At 43.1% G+C, this 10,621-nt stretch overlaps 1 protein-coding gene across 1 annotated transcript in view; it reads left to right on the forward strand.

The window, feature by feature from the left end:
• si:zfos-1056e6.1 (uncharacterized protein LOC107988029 homolog) overlaps positions 1 to 6,020 on the forward strand; it is a 148,448-nt gene extending 142,428 nt beyond the window's left edge. The window contains exon 9 of the mRNA XM_067988345.1: positions 5,486 to 6,020. Within this exon, the coding sequence (XP_067844446.1) occupies positions 5,486 to 5,539 (54 nt within the window). The 3' untranslated portion in view covers positions 5,540 to 6,020. The remainder of the gene's footprint in view (positions 1 to 5,485) is intronic.
• The last annotated feature ends 4,601 nt before the right edge of the window (positions 6,021 to 10,621 follow it).

The raw sequence follows: 10,621 nt of genomic DNA on the forward strand, positions 1-10,621 counted from the left end.
AGAAAGTAAGAAGTGAGTGCTTGCACCATCTGCAGCTTGTGAGTCAGAAGAGATTGTGGGATGAGGGAGAAGTGGAAGAGAGAATGTGCATTCCACATTCTTACCACTCTTTGGGTAAAGAAGTTTCTCCTGAATTCCCTAGTGGATTTATTAGCGACTATTTTATATTTATGACCTCTAGTTTTGGACTCCCCCACAAGTAGAAACATTTTCTCTACGTCTACCCTATCAAACCGTTTTATTATCTTAAAGACCTCTATCAGGTCACCCCTCAGCCTTCTCTTTTCTCAAGAAAAGAACCCCAGCCTGTTCAGCTTTCCTGAGGATATCCCCTCACTTCTGGTATCATCCTTGTAAATATTTTTTGCACCCTCTCCAATGCCATCTTTCCTGTAATATGGAGACCAGAACTGTGCGCAGTGCTCCAAGTGTGGTCTAACCAAGGCTCTAAGCAAGTTTAGCATAACTTCTTTGCTTTTCAATTCTATCCCTCTAGAAATGAACCCTAGTACTTGATTTGCCTTTTTTATGGCCTTTTTAACCTGCGTTGCTACTTTTAGTGATTTGTGTATCTGTACTCCTAAATCCCTTTGCTCCTCTATCCTGTTTAGATTCTTATTATCCAAACAGTATGTGGCTTTATTCTTCTTCCCAAAATGCACCACCTCGCACTTATCTATATTGAAATTCACTTGCCAATTACACATCTATTCTGCAAGTTTATTAACTTACATTTTGACGCATTCTTCCTTTGTGTTAAGTACACCCCCCCCCCCCCCCCGCCAATTTGGTGTTGTACGCAAATTTTGAAATTGTACTTCCGATTCCCGAATCCAAATCGTTAATGTAAATTATGAACAACAGTGGTCCCAGCACCAATCCTTGTGGAACACCACATCTCACCTTTTGCCAGTCTGAGGAGCTACCCATAACCCCTACTCTCTGTTTTTTGTTTTGTAGCCAACTTCCTATCCATTCTGCTACCTGTCCCTTGACTCCACATACTCTGATCTTAGCCATGAGTCCATAATGTGGTACCTTATCGAAGGCCTTTTGAAAATCCAAATATATCCAAATCTGCAACATTATCATTGTCTATTCTTTCTGTTACTTCTTCAAAGAATTCAATAAGGTTGATCAAGCATGATTTTCCCTTCTGAAATCCGTGCTGACTATTCTTTATTATATTTTCATTCTCTAGATGTTTTTCTATTACATCTTTGAGTAAAGATTCCATTATTTTTCCTACCAGCGATGTTAAGCTAACTGGTATATAGATCCCTGGACTTGTTCTATCTCCCTTTTATAATATATGAATAACATTAGCTGTCTGCCAGTCCTCTGGTACTATTTAACTTTTCTAATGAATATTTTATTTCTATGTAATAGTGCCTCTGCTATTTCCTCCCTAACTTCTTTTAATATTTGCGGATGTTTGATTAGTTTATCAATTATCTCTCCCCTTTCTATTTTAAATGTTTTAAATATCTTTTTTGATCTCTTCTAATGTCCTGCCCACCTTATTAGCCTCCTTGGTAAATATGGAGGCAAAATAACTATTCAATATTTCTGCCATTTTGCAATCGTTATCTGTGAGTTTATCTTGTGCATCCCTTAGTGGCCCTATCCCTATCCTGATTTTTCTTTTGTTATTTATGTGTCTGTAGAATACTTTACTTTTTCTTTTTAAATTCCTTGATAATTTAATCTCGTAGTTCCTCTTTGCTTTCTTAATTGTTTTTTTGACTTCTTTCCCATCCTCTTCATATCCTGTCATCCTCTCCTTTATTGTCCATGTACTTAGTGTATGCCTTTTTCTTTAGTTTCAATTTTACTCTTTTCTCTTTATTCATGCATGGTGTTTCATTATTGGATTGTTTGTTCTTGCTTTTGAGGGGAATATATTTCTCCTGAACTCTATTGGTCACTGTTTTAAATATTACTCACTGCTGTTCTATTTCTTTGTCAATTTTTTTTCCAGTTTACTTTCCCTAGTTCCATTCTCATCCCATCAAAATTAGCTTTCTTCCAATCTATTACTTTGGTCTTTGTCTTACTTATGTTTTCCTCAATCATTATTTTAAACCTTATTATGTTATGATCGCTATTGCCTTGATGTTTCCCTCTTCTTACTGCTCTTATCTGTTGTAGTTCATTTCCCATTACTAGATCTAGCAGTGATTTGTGTCTTGTTGGGCTTCTCATATACTGGGTAAGAAATACTGTAAAAACTCTATTCTCTTTTCCCTTTCCATACCTGTTCTTGCCAGTTAATTTGGGAGTAGTTGAAATCTCCCATGATTATTATTCAATGTTTTTTACTCATTTCATAGATTTGCCTACATATTTCTTCCTCCACTTCCCTTCCACTATTAGATGGCCTGTAGAATACTCCTATTAACGTGATTGATCTCTTCTTATCCTTTGTCTCAATACATATGAATTCTGTTTCTATCTTAATGTTACTTATGTCCCCTTTTTCTATAGCCATTATGGTATCTCTAATTAGTACAGCTATCCCACCCTCCTTTCTTGCTTCCCTATTCTTTCTAAATACATTATATCCTGCAATATTTAACTGTCAGTCCTGTTGTTTATTAGGCCATGTTTCAGTTATCCCTACCACATCTGGCTCCTAGCGATAATATATTGCCTCCATTTTCCCCGTTTTGTTTCAGATGCTGTGCACATTGTGTACAGGCAATTTAATTTGTTGTTAGTAATTGCCCCCCTCCCTTTGTTTTTAACAGTCATTTTGTACTTATGTTCTATAACTGTATTTGTTTCCTGACCATTTATTTTACCTTTATTCCTTAACTTGGTTTGACCTTTATTCTCATTTTCTATTTCTTTTTTCTTCAAACTTGTTATCTTCCCCTGATCTCTCCCTGTCCCCACCCATCTTACTAGTTTAAAGTACTATCAATGGCCCTATTTATCCTTTCCACTAGGATACTGGTCCCATTCCAGTTGAGGTGGAGCGCGTCCCAACGGTGCAGCTCCTTCCTGTCCCAGTACTGTGCCAGTGTCCCATGACATGGAACCCCTCTTTCCCACACCACTCTTTCAGCCACATGTTCACCTACTTGATCTGTTTATCCCTATGCCAATTAGCATGTGGCTTGGGTAGTAATCCCAAGATTACCACCCATGAGATCCTGCTTTTTACTTTAGTTCCTAACTTCTGATATTCTCTTAGCAGGACCTCCTCCCTTTTCTTCCCTATGTCATTGGTCCCAACATGGACTACGACAACTGGATCTTTCCCCTCCATTTCCAAGTTCCTCTCCAGTTCCTCCGAGATATCCTTTACCCTTGCATCTGGTAGGCACCACACCCTCCTGGACTCTCAGTCGCAACTGCATAGGACGTTATCTATCCCCCTAATTATAGAATCCCCTATGACTACAACCTTTCCATTCTGCACCTCCGCTCCTTGGACTGCCTCCTGCTCCACGGAGCCATGGTTAGCATTCTGGTTATCCTCCGTGCAGCCTACATCATTATCCTCACAGGAGAAAGTACATTGTACCTGTTGGACAGGACCAGTGTCTGCGGGACCCCCTTCTCTATCTCCCCTTGGTTCCCCTTACCCTGCTGAATTATGTGTCGGAGTGTCTCCAACTCGCACTCCAGCTCAAGGACTCCATCTCCTCCTCTTGCTCATGCTCCTCAGGTTCTTGCTTGATTCGCGGTGACAAGGGCTGTCCCCTCATAATGGCCAGGTTGTGCAGCATGCAGCATACAACGACAAATCTTGATACACACTCAGCTGAGTACTGCAGGGCTCCTCCAGAGTGGTCCAGGCGGCGGAAGCGCTGCTTGAGGACATCTATGGTGTGCTACATGATGTTCCTTGTGGCAGAATGGCTCTCGCTGTAGGCCTGCTGTGCACATGTGCATGGGTTCCTGACCTGAGTCATGAAGGAATAACCCTTGTCGCCCAGTAGCCAGCTTTTGACCTGCTGTTCTGGTTGAAATATAGGTGGAACAGAGGATTGCTGCTGAACGAACGAATCACAACTGCTGCCAGGATAGCGGGCATTCACCTGCATGATGCGCTGTCTGCGGTCGCTCACCCAGCTGCACATTGTTGATGAATCTGTCCGAGTTCAGATGAGGAGCATGCAAGGCACTATGTGTGCAGTCAATGGCAACCTGCACCATGGGGCAACCTGCAATCCGAGCAAAACCTCGTGCTTGTTCCTCCAGCTTGTCTCTGGCAAGAGAGAATGAGATGAATGTTTCTCATTATATAGAGAGCCTCAGTGACCACCCTTATACTTCAGTGCACTGCAAACTGCGAGATGTTGTTTATATCTCCAGTAGCAGTCTGAAAGGAGCCAGAGGCATAAAAATTAAGAGCCACGTTCACCTATACAGCCACAGGCAATGCTGTCCTTCCCCTGCTTTGTGGCTGCAGTTGTGGCTGCAGCAGTTGACAAATTTAAGTCACACTCTCTTTTGTGAATCAAAGACATCTCATGCACTGGTCGTCGCTGAAGTTAAGGTAAGAGAATCAGTCCCTGAAGATCCTCTGTCGATATGGCCCCCTGCTGAGTGCCCAGCCCCCCTCTTCCTCCTCCCTCTTCTGGCAGCTTGTCCTGCTCTGCGTGGCCTCTCTTCATTCTCCCAGTCATGATCAATTCCCAGAGGAAGCCCTACCAGGCCACGCATGTCTGGAAATAACTTTTCTCAGCGCTATATTTTAAACGCCTCTAAAAGTACTGCAAGATCAGCCATATCACTCCCTGTAAAGTATCCAAACTTTAGACAAGTATAGGAAATGTCCAAAAATTCATACAATTGCATCGGCAGCCAGAATAAATAATCCAGCAACTAACCTGTAAGTACTTCATGATCCCGTTAAATAGAGTCGGTGGGGATGGGGGTCCTTCATGCTATTTAACATCGTGTTCAGCTGTATGAGGTTAAGACATGGTGTTGGCTGGAGTGTGGAGTTCCAAAATGTCAGCATTGGCTTCAAATCTGCTTAGTACAATGAGTTATGTCATAATCTGCCTGCTCTGCATGCTGCCAACAGTCATTAGGCACATGCGCGAATCTCGGACCCCATTTTTGGACTTAGGTGTCCGCAGCAGGTCACTCGCACGCCTCGCTACCCGCCGGCGTGAAAATGGTGGCAGGCATGTAAGCAGTGGGTTGGGGACGTGTTCCCCATTTTAAAATTTTTAACCCCCCCACCCTCTCCCATCCGTCTTGAGGGGGTTAATATTGAGACCATGGTGTTGGTGATACTCATTCTTAAGTTACAGAATAAGTAGCTTTGAATAGGCTGAGGGACAAATGTTGCAATTTGGACATTTTCAAAGCAATCAATGCTTGAATTCTGGTTTCTATAATTTAATCAAAATATATTATGTTTTTCAAGATGTAAGCATACCAACAGCCTTACATTTGTAGTGTCCTATTTTGTAGTGTTTCTCAAGAGATTTTAGTGACCTCTCTTTTTCTCTCTCTCTAGGTTGCAGACTCCCACAGTTGGAAAGGCATGTTTAAACGTCCACCACTATGGTGAATTCAGCAGCTCCATCAACCAGTTAACCTTATATTTAACTAAAACTTCCAAAATGATAGATGTAGTTTTTTTGGAAAAGATGTAATTATGATATTACAGACTATTGTTTCATCAGGAGTTTCTTGATAGTCATCAAAATCTTTTTGATATCATTCACAAGCTTATTGCTGCTTCAAAGCAACATTTTAGCAAAAACAAAGCTGGGACGGGTCAAATTCGAAATGCTGTTTAGTGTAAAATTGTGCTAAACAATCTAACCAGCAGAATTGAGATAAAATGCTTGTATATGAAGAGCCTGGAACAGAAATTCTTCAAAATGATGTTGATTGTGAACCATGTTGTACTCAACTTGCAATACTCTGCAGCAAAGAACTCACATGAATATTTCTCAGTAATTGATTCTCAGAGGAAGAATGCATTCACGACACTAGGACTTTTGTCATCAGTTTGTCTTTGAATAGTATGTGGTTGTAAGTAAAAAAAACGGTGAAATCTTTGTGATGTAATGAAAATTTTTTAATGTATCATAAAATTAAACTCCAGTTATTTTAGGTGGAGCAAGGCTGCAGGAATGTGCCCATGTATTTTTGGTGCTTTTCAAGCTGCAGGCACAGCCCATATATTAATTGTTGGATGAGCATGTGTCCCATGTGCATCTTGCTCATGTTTGTCAGAGAAAGGGTTTGGCTATGGTTAAAGGGAAGAAAGAACCCTCCCATCTTATGCTGAAAAAAATATTTGTAACTTCTGTGGGGAGCAACTTTATTGAAAGAAATTAGGCCCACAGCTTTGGACTTCCCTGAAGGCAAGTCACAAGTGGTCTGACTCGGAACTCTTGCTATGGGCTAAGGATGCAGAGTACACAGTCAGTCGTGAGCTTTGTTGATGTTGGGTGTTTCTGGGTCAACTCTCATGTCAGTCTGAAGTCACGACCTCCATTGCTTTCAATGAAGCTAGTCTTGCCTGCATAACAATGGTCACTGCACTTCAATAGTAATTCATTTGATGTGAAGCATTTTAAGATGTCCTGAGAACATGGAAAGGTGCTATATAAGGAAAAGTTTTTTCTTTTCTGCTGGGATACTGCATGTTCGTGACATCACAGAGTGACCTAGCAGCATGCAGGAGTCATTTGGACCCAGAAATTCCGTATGTTTTCGATGTAACTTCAGTGTATAATGGGAGCAAGTCTTTTTTGGCAGCAAAATGGGGTGGAAGCCATTTCCACCCCAAAATTGACCCCCCTCAAATTCTATTGTGCTTTTTGGCCCTTCCCACAATCCGCCTGCTGAGTTCCAAGTCAGCTCAGTTACATGTATTGTGGGCCAGTGGTGCTGCAGCACCAAGTTTCCTGCTTTTTCATGTAATTCACTCAGGGGAAGCTAGGCTGAGTGATATGAGGCACAGCCTTTGCCAGGGTCAGTTGAGGTGGGTGGAAGTGTGGAGTTGGTGAACCTGAAGAGTGTAAAGAGTTTCAATGATGGTTTCTGAAGCTGAGAAAGATTTTTTGCATTCCTTTTTGACATTCTGCCTAGATGGACTTGGACTTGTTTCTGAGTGTGCCAGCAGTGGGTTTTTTGATCCTTCCCCATCTCTAGCTTCACCTGGGTGCCTTTCTTTCACCTGTTCTAATACTTCTCCCAGGTACAAGTTGAGGGCCAGTATTGCAAAAGGTGGCTAGTTGATCATGTTCTATAAAACAGTAATGGGACTGAAGAGGCCTTCCTCTCAATGCCAGCAGTTGCTGCTGCCTGCATCTCTGGAGCTTGTTCCTGGGTAGCCTGGCATCGTCTCCTATGTTCCAGTAGTGTGGTACTCTGAGGGGGAAGCCCGGAGACCTGGCCTACTGTCCTCCCCACTGGGACCTGGAGCTGTGTCCCCACTGATCAACGAGATAGCTGGTCTAATGGCAGCAATCAAGTCCTGAAAGCTCTGAGAGACAGCCACAAGTATCGTGGTGCTATCGGTTCTCTCTCCTATTGCCACCAGAGCTGCAACCTGTGCTTCTATGGAAGTGAAGGCACCGACTGGTCCCTGACTGCTTTTAAGGTCAGCTGCAGATTCCAATGCAACTGCCACATGCTCCATTGATGTCTGCAACAAAGAAAAAGCTTCCCTGATGTTGCTGCAATGAGCTATAGACTTGTCACACCTGTCAGTTGCCACAAATCCTCAGAGTCTGCATGTAGGTATAATATTCCTTGAACCCATTCTATTCAGGTGAGCACCTGTGAGTTCTGGGTTCCACGACTCCGAAGCCATGGGCAGCTTTATCCTTAGTCTCCACTGAGAAGGGGGAACATCCTCACTCTGCACTTTTCTAGCTCCTTTGAGTTTTGTGAATCAGCTGGTGCCACTTCCTCGTAATAACAACAACAGCAACAACTTGCATCTTTAATGTAGAAATACCTCCCAAAGCATTTTACAGAGGCTTAATTAAAAGAATAGATACTAAGCCAGAGAAGGAAATGTTAGGAGGGGTGAAAGAGGTTTTAAGCAGGGTCTTAAAGGAGGAGAGAGAATTAGAGGGCTTTAGGGAAGGATTGTGGGACAAAAGGAGGGGAAAGGCACAAGAGACCAGAATCAAGCTGAGGAGAATTTTTTTCACCCAGAGGGTGGTGGGGGTCTGGAACTCACTGCCTGAAAGGGTGGTAGAGGCAGAAACCCTCATTGCATTTAAAAAGTACTTAGATTTGCACTTTAAGTGCCATAACCTACAAGGCTACGGACCAAGAGCAGAATTAGGCTGGGTAGCTCTTTTTCAGCTGGCACAGATACGATGGGCCGAATGGCCTCCTTCTGTGTCATAAATTTTTATGATTCTAGGCGTCAGCTGTGGCTCAGTAGTAGTATTCTTGCTTCTGAGTCAGAGGTTGTGGGTTCAAACTCCATTGCAGAGACTTGAACACATCATCTAGGCTGACATTTCAGTAAAGTGCTGAGGGAGTGCTGCACTGTTGGATGTGTGTCATCTTTTGGATGGGACGTTAAAGCAAGGCCCTGTCTGCCCTCTCAGGCGGACGTAAAAGATCCCCTGGCACTATTTTGAAGAAGAGCGGGGGAGTTCTTCCCTGTGTCCTGGCCAATATTTATCCCTCAACCAACATCACTAAAAAGAAACAGATTATCTGATCATTATCATATCGCTCTTTGTGGGACCTTGCTGTGCACAATTTGACTACCACATTTCCTACATTACAACAGTGACTACAACTTCAAAAACATTTCATTGGCTGCAAAGTGCTTTGGAATGTCCTGAGGTCGTGAAAGTCTTTCTGTCAGAGTCAGAGGAATGGAGAGTTTAGTAGGGGATTGTAGGGCTGGAGGCGGTTACAGAAATAGGGGGTGGCGAGGCCATGAATGAATTTAAACACGAGGTTGAGAATTTTAATTTAAAAGCATGGGGGAACCAGGAGTCAATGTAAGTCAGAGAGCACAGGGGTTTTTGGGGAGTGGGACTTAGTATGGGATCAGATACAGGCAGCAGAGTTTTGGATGAGCTGCATTTTACAGAGGTTGTAAGAAGGGAAGCTGGCCAGGAGAGCATTGGAATAGTCAAGTCTTGGGGTGATAATGTCATGGAGGAGGGTTTCAGCTTAAGGTGGGCTGAAGAAGAGCGGGGGAGTTCTTCCCTGTGACCTGGCCAATATTTATCCCTCAACCAACATCACTAAAAAGAAACAGATTATCTGATCATTATCATATTGCTCTTTGTGGGACCTTGCTGTGCACAATCTGTGCCGGGGTTCTTCTTGCCCACTGGGAAACCTTGAAAACATAAAATTTGTGCTTAACTGGGCTGTTTCTGGCCAAGATCCAGCCCCCCGTCAGGTTTCCCCAGTCAGGTCCCGCACTACATGTCACTATTGGCAGTTAAGATCGCGTCGGGGTCTGATTCACATCATCGAATACCAACACTTAAATATTGATGAAGCCCCTGTCTGTCTGTAGTGGGAGCCTCTGCCACCTAGAAAGTTGGCAAAGATAAAATGAAGCGACATCGGGCTGGTAAGTCCACCTGCTCAATTTTAACCTTTCCCATGCACCCTTCCCGCCAGGCTGGGTGGGGGGGAGGGGGCTAAAATCGAGAGTGACTCTCATCCTCCTGACCTTTCTCGGTACTACTTGCACTGCTGCAACTATTTGCCACTTCAAATGTAAGTTTTAGTACAGCAAAGTAATGATTGTGCAGCACCAGGGAACCAAAAGAGCCTTGGCAAATGATCAATGCACAAGCTTGAAAATGCTCCCAGGCAAAATACTGTGGCCAGAATATCCCCAGGATAGGGGATTTCCTATTGGGAGCCTGCCAATATCATTCAAATAATAGGCTTGTCATCAAAGTTGAAACCCATGGAATAAAAGGGGCAGTGGCAGCATGGATACGAAATTGGCTAAGTGACAGGAAAGGGAGAGTAGTGGTGAACAGTTGTTTTTCGGACTGGAGGGAGGTGTACATGGTGTTCCCCAGGGGACGGTACTAGGACTACTGCTTTTCTTGATATATATTAGTGACTTGGACTTGGGTGTACAGGACACAATTTCAAAATTTGCAGATGACACAAAACTTGGAAGGGTAGTAAACAGTGAGGCGGATAGTGATAGACTTCAGGAGGACATAAACAGGCTGGTGGAATGGGCAGGCACGTGACAGATTAAATTTAATGCAGAAAAATGTGAAGTGATACATTTTGGTAGGAAGAATGAGGAGAGGCGATATAAACTAAAGGGTATAATTCTAAAAGGTTTGCAGGAACAGAGAGATCTGGGGGTATATGTGCACAAATCTTTGAAGGTGGCAGGGTAGGTTGAGAAAGCGGTTAAAAAAGCATACGGGATCCTGGACTTTATAAATAGAGGCATAGAGTATAAAAGCAAGGAAGTCATGATGAACCTTTATTAAACACTGTTTCGGCCACAACTGGAGTATTGTGTCCAGTTCTGGGTACCGCACTTTCGGAAGGATGTGAAGGCCTTAGAAAGGGTGCAGAAGAGATTTACTAGAATGATTCCAGGAATTAGGGACTTCAGTTACGTGGATGGACTGGAGAAGCTGGGGTTGTTCTCCTTAGTGCAGAGAAG

This window comes from Heptranchias perlo, chromosome 8 (genome assembly GCF_035084215.1).
Source record: "Heptranchias perlo isolate sHepPer1 chromosome 8, sHepPer1.hap1, whole genome shotgun sequence".
Classification (NCBI taxonomy): domain Eukaryota; kingdom Metazoa; phylum Chordata; class Chondrichthyes; order Hexanchiformes; family Hexanchidae; genus Heptranchias; species Heptranchias perlo.